General features: G+C 45.2%; 1 protein-coding gene across 2 annotated transcripts in view; it reads left to right on the top strand.

The window, feature by feature from the left end:
- PBX3 (PBX homeobox 3) overlaps positions 1-12,201 on the top strand; it is a 201,814-nt gene that overhangs the window by 186,947 nt on the left and 2,666 nt on the right. Inside the window, exons 7-8 of one of the 2 annotated variants that reach the window (XM_040442678.1) lie at positions 1,969-2,081; positions 4,403-4,492. In XM_040442678.1, coding sequence (XP_040298612.1) covers positions 1,969-2,081; positions 4,403-4,492 — 203 coding nt within the window. The remainder of the gene's footprint in view (positions 1-1,968; positions 2,082-4,402; positions 4,493-12,201) is intronic. The other variant, XM_040442679.1, reaches the window with a different exon arrangement.

Below are 12,201 nucleotides of genomic sequence, written 5' to 3'. Positions count from 1 at the left end.
TGCAAATTTATGTCCAATTCCGGTGACTATTCCATAGATTTTTCTCAAGCTGATGGCCTGAAGGACCCTGAATTTCTTATCTACTGAATAGTTTTATATCCTTAAAGAAGATATAGTCATTGACATCTGTTGGGACATTGGTTTCTTATGGAGGATGCCTAGAGTAGGACGTGAGATGTGGTTCACGTGAAAGCCTAGAAAGTCAATTTGGGTAAAGGGGTTGTCTCACTTCAGCAAGTGGCATTTGTAGAGAAAGTTAAAGGGGTCCTCCAGGTTTTTACTATCCTGAGGGTAGGTCATCAATATCAGGTCCGACACCCAGCAGCCCTGCCTATCTGCTGTTAAGAGGGAAGGGGCGCACAGTGTGCACATGCTGTCTCCCTTCTCGCTTCCTGCCCGCTGCTGCTATGTCTGTGGTAAAGCAGCAGCGAGCAGGAAGAGAGACAGGAGAGGTCACATGCGCCTTCCCTTCATACAGCGGATCGGCGGGGGTGCCAGGTGTCGGACCCCCGCTGATCTGATATTGATGACCTATTTTAAAGAAGCTTACTAATGTATTGTGATTGTCCATATTGCTTCCTTTGCTGGCTTGATTCATTTTTCCATCACATTATACACTGCTTGTTTTCATGGTTACGACCACCCTGCAATCCAGAAGCGGTGGTCGTGCTTGCACACTATAGGAAAAAAAGCATCGGCCTCTCTGGTGTCCTGGACCATGGCACTGCACTGCGGCTAGTGCTTTTTCCAACAGTGTGCAAGCACGACCACCACTGATGGATTTCAGGATGGCCGTAACCATGGATACGAGCAGTGTATAATGAATCCAGCCAGCAAAGGAAGAAATATGGAGAATCCCAGTACATTAGTAAGTGGCTTGTATTCATTTTCTCTACCTAATAAATGCTATTTGAAGAAGTGAAACAACCCCTTTAAGCCTGTCCCAATGTTGTCCAGACACTTTTATTAGTCATAGTGTTATGGCATTTGACCGGGCATACGGCAGAGACGTGTATGTGCTAATAGATTATAAGTGATCCAAATTGGAGGGAGCTGATCAAATATTAAAGGGCCCCCGGAGTACCTACAGTAAGGCAATAGCACTGAATTGGGATCTTCCCCTGGCTGTGACCAAGCCCGAGCGGACCTAAACCTTTGCAGAACCCTAAGGTGCGGAACGCTCTGGGAAGTACTGCTGCACCTTGGTGGTTTCTGCAAAGGTTTAGGTCCGCTCGTGTGGACCTGGCCTCATAGAGTTTGCCTGACCATCACCCGCATTTGTCAATTGTGTGACATTTATGTACATACGGTATCTGAAGATCCAGAGACGAAGGTGGATTAGCCGTTGTTTTCTGGTGCTTTGGATATCTCACTATCATACTCTTGTTTGTTAGGACCAAACACATAATTCAGCTCAACAGGGCATTCATAAATCCTTGCAGATTTCAAGGGAAGCCGTTACCTATTCCTTTGTATGATTATGAGAACACGGAAAAGTTTGCATTAGAAGTATCCGAATGCGAGGTGGAGAATTATAACATTTTAGCAAGCCAGCAATCCCATCATGAAGGAGAAGGGGCAGGCTCCCACAGTAGCATAGTGGCTTCAGTCGTAAAAAGATTGTCACGTCAGGCATAACATCCTGTAAAACTGATTTCACACATCTGCGTTGTTTTTTTAAAGGGGTTTTCCAGGCATAGTCTCCCTGTAAGTGCATGCTGAGCGGGACGGTCGCCAAGGTCACCATCCAGCACAAGTATTGTGCATACATCCCGTTAATTAGAATTAGACTGTGCGTGGCACTTGCTGGGCATCAGAGAGTTGTCTCTGCAACTATACCGCACAGCATACAGAAAGTATGCCTAGACAACCCCTTTAAGGATTACTAACTTTTCAAACACCTTTTTTTAATCTCTTCACACTTTCTTTCAAACTTCCTCTCAGATCCTTCGCTCTTTCCTTTCCTAGGTTCTTCTGGTTCTTTTAATCTCCCAAATTCAGGCGACATGTACATGAATATGCAGAGTCTGAATGGGGATTCTTACCAAGGGGCCCAAGTTGGAGCCAATGTGCAATCACAGGTAGGAGAGACGCCCCTGAGTCCTTCCTCAGTGCACCTCCCACAGCTATCACCAAAGTACATGCACCAGGCCAGGGTGTGCGCACAATTGGCGCCATCTAGGCCACCCCGTCTTTCAGGCCATCTGTTACTCTTGTGAATGCCTTCGGCTCTGACTTGTGTGCTCGGGGAGAGAGGTTTGGATGTTGGAGTGAAGAGGTCTTGTTTGTACCCAGAAGTAGTTAATAAAAGAAGAGTCGGTACTGAGTAAGGGTTTGGCTACGCGGCTATTTTGAGCGCGACACCTTTCGTGTGCCCAAGTATCCCAGGGAAGCCATAGAAATCAATGGGATCCCAATGTGACTCTCATGTTTGCAGAGACGCCAGAATTGTAAACAAATTCAACTCTTCTAGATTTTTTGCGATTATGTGGTCGCTGACGGAAGTCGCACTGTGCCCCCATTCATTTTTATGGCTGCCCTGCAACACCGCGATTGGCGTGTTGCCGAACCCTAATGAGTCCGGCCGTGCCCTGCTATCTGAAAGACTGTAATATTCCTCTAACATCTTTCAGAGTAAAGTCGGTATTGGTGTACAGTATGTCCCGTTATTGGAGAACAGTGACAGCAGTTTCAGATTTGGCAGTGCAGTCACAGGGGGGATATGGGAATACAGTCTGAGAACAGTCTTTCCATACGTGTGAATGACTGTGATTTGACACCTGTTGACAATCATCTCTCTCAGCCCCAAAGCTGTATTCACAGGGTTTCAGGAAGCTAAGGTCTGGGCTTCTCTTCTGGGTCTTCACTAAGGAGAACAGATGCTACTGTGCACCGCGGGGGGGAGTTTGGTTGACAACCCCTTCATCATCCTGGTCACACCTGCAAAAGGAAGTATACTTCCCGACACTGGCTCGCAGCCTCGGCTGCTCTGCTGTGCTTTTTGATGCTACCACAGCCAATCGCTGGCCACAGCGGTGACCAGCTTCCCTTGTGTCACATGACCATTTGTCATGATGCAAGGGGAGCAGACAGCGATTGGCTGCAGTGGCGTCAAACAGGAAGTTTACATCAAAGCAGCCCAGCGAAGTAGCTGAGGCCAGTGAGCGAAGATGCTGGAAAGCTGTAAGTTTGCTCCCCTTCGCAGATCTGCCCAAGAGAAGGGTTTGTCAAAAGCCAGCAACCCCCACAAAGGTGCAGAGCCCCTTTTAAAGGTTCTCTAGGGATCAGCCAGCAATAAAGAACTGGTAAGTACTTACCTGGCAGATTCTGCGATTCTGATACCTGTTCTCCAGGCCCAGGCTGTATTTACCGAGAATGTAGCCAATGGCCGTCCTTTTTGGTAAACTACTGAGGCATCTGGAGAAGTACAGCCTGGCCTGAAGAACTGGTAGCAGAAGGGATCTGCCAGATAAGTACCTACCAGTTTATTGCACTCTGATCCCAAGAGTTGTCAGTTTTTCTCTTGAAACCAGACCATCCCTCACCTCTGAACGAGGAGAACCGAGGGGTTTGAGGCCCTCAGCAGTCATTTATCACCTGTCATGTCCATTGGGATGTGCCCTTTTTTATTTCAGTTTTGTAGGCTCAGGGTCCATAGAATTCACAAAAGGCATCATAGATCTTAGTTTCCTTAATCTCTGGGAGTATGAGCTTAATTTGGCTAATTCTGTTCGTAGATCAATAGTCAAGTGGGCTACAATTGTACAAGTGTCTCTTCTAGTCAGTAACTATAGAAAGTGTATTCATGTTAAAGGGGTCTTCCCACTTATGTCTGATATGTGTGGTCTCACTTATTTGTAGAATAAGGAATCACCTTTCTGAAATTTTAGGAAGGGGATTGAAAGGATAAGAGGGCTCCGCATGCACAGGGCTCAATACATTAACGTTCATGAGCGTAAGCTTATGATAAGCATAAGGGACATTGTATGGACTGATAGTTTCCCGTACCATCAGAGTTAGGGTGCATTCACACAACCATATTTTTGGCTCCGCATCCGTTCCGCAATTCTGCGGAACGGGTGCGGACCCATTCATTTCAATGGGGCCGCAAAAGATGCGGACAGCACACAATGTGCTGTCCGCATCCGTAGATCTGTTCCGCGGCCCCGCAAAAAAGATAGAGCATGTCCTATCCTTGTCCGCAATCGCGGACAAGAATAGGCATTTCTATCATAGGGCCGGCTACATTCACACGACCGGTATCAGTGTTTTGCTGATCCGCAATTTGCGGACCGCAAAACACATACGGTCGTGTGAATGTAGCCTTAGTATGCATCTTACAAGGCATGTATATTGTGCTGAGCAAAGACTGAATATAATGTTCTCTGACTGTGCCCTATAGGTGGATACCCTTCGTCATGTTATCAATCAGACGGGCGGATACAGTGATGCCTTGGGAGGGAATTCACTGTACAGTCCACATCACCTAACTGTAAGTACTGTCAGCGCACAGTCTTAGTCATATCACATCAGGGTACTCATCTTTGGGGGTTTACCAATCTTACAGCAAGAACGGTCACCACTTCAGACAATAGCATTTAATAGGCATGCATTATTAAAGCCGTTACAGACTTTGAGGCTTGTAGTTATGGTTCTCAGAGTCCTTACACAGAAAAGCAAGAACATACGTCCTAATAGGTACATGCAACACCCATCCAGTTACGCCCTCTTTCTGTAATTTTGAATTTGCCACAGCTACAGGCGAGCCGTGCACCTTAACCAGAATCCCGTATGGATGGCACAGCAGCGGTGAGCTCGCTTCTCTGTTGTATACCATTGTGAGACTGTTATCCGCATCTTTAAATGGAAAGCGGTAACATGGCGCACTCAGGCCCACGGCGGTGCTCAGGATTTCTTTCATGAGAGCTGCGTTCACACTGCTGTCAAGGCTTCTGTTTATAAAGGAAGCAGTGAGGCTGTGCCGAATGTCGTAGGAAAGGGCCAAATAACCACTTATATTGGGGTCTATCAGGGGGTCTTCCACTGACGTTTCAGTGATTTTGATGGCAAGAAAAGTGCCACATGTGATTGCAAAATCAGACTACACAGTTTGTAGTCTGTTACCATAGAAACACATATCGGAGCTGTAAACACAAAGCAGTGAGATATTTGTAATCCGATCTATCTGATAACCATAAACCATTAATGATACATGTAGCTCTCCTTGATATAGCATTGCGTTTCTTTGCATATCCTTGGTGAACAGAATCACATCTAATAGTGCAGGCATGCTCAACCTGCGGCCCTCCAGCTGTTGCAAAACTTCAACTCCCATAATTCCCGGACAGCCTACAGCTATCGGCCTACAGAAGGGCATGGTGGGAGTTGTAGTTTTACAACAGCTGGAGGGCCGCAGGTTGAGCATCCCTGTAATAGTGCATCGCTTCAAATGGTTAGGCAGATTTAACACTGATTAAATTGTTCCTTTAGCATACAGAATTTGGGCTGAAACCCAGTTCTTGCACATTAAGCCGGTCTATGCAGACTGTATAATGGTGTAGAAACTAATGGTGCACTGCCCCCAAGGTGCCTCATATAGACATCAGTCCACTTGGTCATTCCAGAAACCCAATGGGCTCACCTCAATGTTAAGAACTCCTCTGATTCATTTGGTACAAAATCATCAAATCTGTCTCCAGCCTCACCCTTGGGTAGCTACTTTGGGGCCATTGTTATGCCAACCTATTCAGTGGTGATCTGGCATCTGCATAAGGGTACATTCACATTGCAGTTCCAGTTTGCCTTACAAATCCTTAGGTTCTCATTCACAGACGTTGGGCTGATACACCAGAGTACACCTATTTGATAGTTTTGGCCTCTAGTCAGGTGGTATACATCATTATATCTTTTTTGTTGTATGGAATAGCGCAGAAAAACTGCACTAGTCCCCACAGTAATCAAGTAGCCCATGGACAACATATGGCATTGTATGTCTGTACAGTGGGAGTCACCAGGGGTATATATTGGTAGTCCTCATGATCTTCATACCTAATAATACAAATAAATATCATACAAAAAGTTTGAAAGTAGCCTAAATCTAAATGTACCATATCCTAAAGACAGGCTCCCTTCAATACAAGTCAAAAACATTAGAGCATCCTTTCTTACTGATGAACTATCCTCAGGGTAGGTCATCAGTATCTGACAGGTGGGGGTCCGATCAGCTGCTTGAGAAGTCAGTGGTGCTCCTGTGAGCGCTGCTGCCATCTCCCAGCTTACCAAGCACAGCGCCGTACATTGTATGGTGGCTGTGCTTGGTATTGCACTCAGCCCCATGGAGATGAGCTGCTCCTAGGCCACGTGATAGATGTACGTCACACAGCCTAGGAAAAGCAAATAGAAGGCAGCGGCGCTCATAGGAGCTGACTGGCGGGGTCCCGGATGTCAGGCCCCCACCATTCAGATACTGATGACCTATCCAGAGGATAGGTCATCAGTATAAAAATCCCTTTTAATTTTATGATGTTGCTCAGGGGTGTACACATATCTCATGGGTCCCATAGCAAAATTTAGTATGGGCCCCCCTGCCATACTTAGTTTCCCAGTACGTGCTCTTCAGACATTCCCTGCAAAGCAGGACGTAGAGCGAAATGCCCCAGATTTCTAACAAATTCACGGAAGAAAATAAATTGTAATAAAAAGAAGTCACTCTTGGCACCACCCACTTTATCTGACGTCTGTGTCGGAAAAAGTGGAACAGGTGCTTCAAAAATATGGCACTCATTCTGAACAGCATGTTTTCTCAATGGATTTACACCAGAGAACTGGCATAAATACATTGATAAATCTTTCCTGTACAACTCTCAATCACAGCTTCCCTTCACATGATATATTACAAAGCTGCCAGCTTGTAGCCACCACTAGGGGGAGCTCAGTTGATAGGAATGTATACAGTTACTGTAATCATTTCTTTGCACTGAGCTCCCTCTATTGGCAGATGGATGAAAATGCAGTGCTTTCATAAGGAAAGACCAAGCCCCAACTCCCATCGGTCCCCATAGCAATCGCATGGTCTGTCTCCGCTGAAGGAACGCCTGTGTGTCCAAATTTAAGGTGTGCTCTAGTCAATAGATTGTATATATAATTATACTTTATAGCAGGAAGCTTGGTGGACACCTTGGTGTCCAAAGCCAAGGAAACAGCATGAAACTTAGCTAGATCTTACCTAATCATACAGTAAGTGATCTCCAGTGTTTCATGTGAAAGGAGTCGATATTGAAGGCATTGATAAGGATACACTATAGGGTCTTTTACTTTCATAGTTCTCTATTAGCGGGATGCCACCTCCTATAAATGCCATGCCACGTCACACAAGTCAGCTACATGACAAAGTCAACTAATCCCTGGTAAACTTTAAAGAGCATTGAAGAGCAGACACTTTGTAAGATCACTTGCTATTTAGCACTGAAGGCTTTCCTCCTTGAGAAGGTAACAGTGGTTGTTCTCCTTTAATCGCAGGAGATAAGGAACGAAGTATAATATAATAGGAACTTGTAAATGTCATCTGCCTGGAAAGTGGCAGCATTAGATATTACCTTACCGCTAAGGTCTCCAACAAGCCCATCGTTTAAGGCTTGTACTTTTTATACAGTTTGGATAACTAGATCTTGGTAGCAGACTTTAATATTTAAAAGGACAATGCACTAGAATAAGTTATCTTCCATAGATCTTCAGCCTTCATAGTTATCAAGTGTAAAGCCTCACTCACACGTCAGTGTTTGGTCAGAGCCTCCACAGAGATCAGGTATAAGGAAAAGATCTGCACCTGGTTCTGGCTCCAAATCACTGACCTGTGAAGGAAAGCTAGTGCTTAGTCATCTTTGGTTTAATCTAACACCTCCACCACTAGGAGTGCTGTTCTCCCGAGATGAGCGTTTACATTTAAAGGGGTATTCCGGTAAAGTAACTTAATTTTTGAAAAACTGCATTAAGGCAGCATACTATGACCCAACCAGAACCCATACCTATACATATGACCAGAGTTTCAGTTTACCTTGAAATCCATTTGTCTAGCTCCTGAGCCTGCAACACACTGAGAGTATCACGGCGCCTGATCTTCCCTTTTAAAGACTACAATCCCCACAATCCCTAGCTTTCCTGCTGTGAGTGCTGATGTTTACTGATTGGCTGCCTGAAATACAGTCCGGTCACGCCCCCTCTACGCAGTAATCAGCAGCACACTGACACGCCCTTTGTTTCACAAGACATTTAGCTAGAGAACTGATAGCAGCACACTGAGCATGCTCGACCTGACAAAGGCTCAGAGCTACAGGTCGATGACATGGTCATTTATGAGGAAACACAGTGGGAAGCAGAGGAAGAAAACTACTTTTATAACTACTGAACAGTAAATATATGAAATTGACATTATATTAGTTAATCATTGATGATGAATTAGTCTAAAACATCATTTATATTTATGGTAACCGGAATACCCCTTTTTAAGCAGAATACATCACTAGGGCAAGCTCCTTTAAATAAGGCAATTTCTTTCTCTCATGTTTGATTGGGTGTATTTTACAACACATTGCCCAGGAATTTAAAATGAATGTGTAAGATGGACAATGTTTGGTAGGTGATGGTCTGACCTCCAGGACTCCCATGGATTAGCAGAATGAAGGAGCTGCAGCACACAGGGTGGCTGCTTCTGGTACTGCAGCTCCATACAGATGAATGGGCTGAGATGCAGTCCCAGGCAGGGGAGGACTGGGAACTTAAAAAAACTAAAAAGTGGTAGGCAGGTCCAAATTAACATAAAGCAGGGCAACACAAGTAGGCAGGGTCAACAATACCAAAATTCATCCCAGCAGAATCAAATAACACAGTGTGGCACAATATACTGCCCCAAAAGCTGGCCCTCTGTGGTGGCCATCAATAGCTATGATCATCCGTCCTCCTCCTCCAGTTGTCTATGGAGCAGGGGGCTTAGGAGGCGAGGTGCGGGCCACAGCAGTTGAATTCAGCAGGGCATGTGCATGAGTACCTGATTCTCACAGTGTTAATTACTGTTGAGAGCTCATTATGTACCCGGCCAGCGGCAGAGAGGAGGACTTGGGTGGCCCCCCGGGAACTTCCCCTGTTGGGTCTATGGCCAATCCACCCCTTATTCCAGGCACAACCACACTTGTATGTATGGCACTGTACCTGGATGAACAAGGCTTTATCCCTACTTTTGCGCATCCTGGAGGTTTGACCTCCACCTATAGTACATTGATGGTCTATAACAGGCATGCTCAACCTGCGGCCCTCCAGCTGTTGTAAAACTACAACTCCCACCATGCCCTGCTGTAGGCTGTTCAGGCATGCTGGGAGATGTAGTTTTGCAACAGCTGGAGTCTATAGTAATAATAATAGGCCATCATTTTAAAGTCCTGGACAACCCCTTTAAGCTTAGAAATCATGACTCTTTCAATATAGGGGTCAGCAGTAAGAGACTGTCTCCCTCATGTCTTACCTCCTATATAACAAGGAAAGCACTGTTCTGTTAGGGGCCAGCTGTTCCTTTCCGCAAAATACGGAATGCACGCGGACGTCATCCGTAATTTTTTGTGGATCCATTTTTTTCCGGACCGGTTGTGTGCATGAGCACTAAAAAAAGATACACAGACCTACCCGATAGGTTTTAGATCTCACACCACACAACCTAATAATAATTACATATAATAATCATGCCGGCTGCGGCGGAGTACAGACTACTGCGTAAAAATCAAGCACACAATGTCTTGCTCTACGTAAACTACTAGAGTTTATTTCCCTCCCTCCCAAGTGTCAGTCAATATTAACGATTCCCCAAATGATTGAAAATGTTGTGTTGTAGCTAGGAGAATCTAGGGGGGGGAGGGGGCAGCCTGGGCGATCATTAAATACGCAAATCGTTTGCATTTGAAATATCAAATGGCTTCTTTAGGGGGGAGGGGGGTGATAAATAACTCAAAATAACCCAGAAGAAAATGTCTGAAAGAGGCTTTTAGTTACACTGTTCCCTTCTTTTTTTTTTCATTTAAAACATCCCGAAATGCTTCAGAGAGTTTGCAAAAATCCTTATCAACGTGATAAAATATGAAGCTGTTATTGCCTGCAGCATTATAGCAGACATGAATTCCATCTTTTCTGATGAGGTTTGATAAGGCACTCTCTTATAATACACAGCGTAATCTCCAACCACCAGAGGAAAGATTAATTTATTTGCAAAAAATAAAAAAAAACTGCTGGGGAGAGGGGGGGCAAAAAGCTGACTGACGTGGTCTCTTCCAGCTGCCGCGCGTGGTGAAAAATATTACACATTTGTTGTTTATAAATTAGAACGAAAAGCCATAAAGGACATAGGGGAAAGAGTGATAGGTGTTATGAGTGATAGATATTACATATTTGGGGCCTGGCTGTCGGGAAGTGAACACATCGCTATAGATCAGAGCTGTAACACATCTCGGCATCAGACGCACGGGGCTTAACCCTTAACGCACGAGAGGGCATCTCAGGACAGGAAACTAATGGATGATGCTAATACGACTAAAGCATCCGCGCTCGCTTCCTCTGTCTTATATAAAGTGCCATTAGATCAGTCGCCAAGCAGGGACAATACATTCCGTTTTTGAACATTAGTCATAAAAGGGCTGCGGAAAAAAAATTGACATTATGGGGACAATGTCCTAGGCCAAGCAACCTGGTATGAACACATTCCGGGAAGCAGAAGGCCACTCATAGGCCTTTAAAGGGGCCATGGACATTTTGCAGTGAAAGGGGTTGTGCGGCCAGTACATACGGATGACCTATCCTTGGATAGGTCATCCATATCTGATCGGTAGGGGTCTGACTCCTGGAAGAGGAGGAGGCGGCGGCGCTGGTACGAGCACTACTTCCTCCTCAAGATGACACCGCACACTGTCTCGGAGGTGCATTGTAATTACACTGCCCCGCCGGTGCAAGCAACACGAGGAAGTGCTCATACAAGCGTTGCCTACTCTTCAAACAGCCGATCAACAGGGGTGCCGGGAATCAGACCCCCACTGATCAGGTAATCCCCTCCAATGACCGCTTCAGAAGAGGCTTCTCTTCTTGGACTTGTCTTCTCTATGGCAGACAGCGTGCCAAGGCTCCCTATGCAGTTGGGCATTTGGCCACAGCCATTTGACCGACTTTTCAGTCCATCCCTTGATGTTACTGTTTGAGCAAATGCCGTACCAAGCATAGTGGCCTGTCTTATCCTATAGAAGAGTGGTCTAGACCTGCAGGGGCTCAGGCTGGGTGATAAATTTGATGCTGGAGTAGATACCATACTTTTGTCTATAGGTATTAGGTCTGTACCAACTATTGCTTGGCTTACTTTAAGACATAATTTTACGCCAGAATTGTGGAGCAATTTTGGCACAAAATGTCACACCTTAGGCCTCAACCCTTTCATGCCAAGCGCCACCCCTTTCAGCTAAACCTAACCCCTGTGCTAACTAGTAACACTTTTTAGACATTCTAGTCCATTTGGGCCACAATATTTCTCTTTTGACTTTAAAACCGCAGCATCCCACCATGAGGTACACCATTTTAAACCCAAATCCCTGTAAGTCTATCTTCACATCACCATTTCGTTTTCCATTCTTCTGGTCCATTAGAAGATCAGAAAAAATAGGCCCTTTATTTTGAGCATCCATTGTCCTGCGTGGAGGGCTTTTTCTCCTGTTTAAAATAACGGATCTCTGATGGAACTGACAAAAAACCGGATGCATAATGAGCAAAACAGATGCTCAGAATAAAGGATCCTTTTTTATTTTCTATTTTTCTAATTTTCCTCCCAGTTATGAAAGGAGTGACAATTGAACCTTTTAGAAGAGGTTATTTTAAGGGTTGTCTGGTTTAGTCAACCTACTTTTGAATCATTACTGAACTGAGTTAATGGGTGGGGGAGGTCCTCATTCAGGACCCTCATCTATTAGCCTGCTCTCTGTGGATGGCCCTGCATTATACAGACAATGGGCACTGTAATGCTTAATTTCACCTGTGGTGGCGCTGCTGAGGAACTAAACACTTTTTTCCAGCATAAGGGCTCATGCACACGAACCTATTTTCTTTACATGTCCGTTCAGTTTTTTTTGCGGACCGTACGCGGAACCATTCATTTCAATGGGTCCGCAAAAAAAACGGAAGGCC

The sequence above is a fragment of the Bufo bufo genome, chromosome 8 (genome assembly GCF_905171765.1).
Source record: "Bufo bufo chromosome 8, aBufBuf1.1, whole genome shotgun sequence".
Taxonomy (NCBI): Eukaryota; Metazoa; Chordata; class Amphibia; order Anura; family Bufonidae; genus Bufo; species Bufo bufo.
This window is presented reverse-complemented; position numbering and strand designations above follow the sequence as displayed.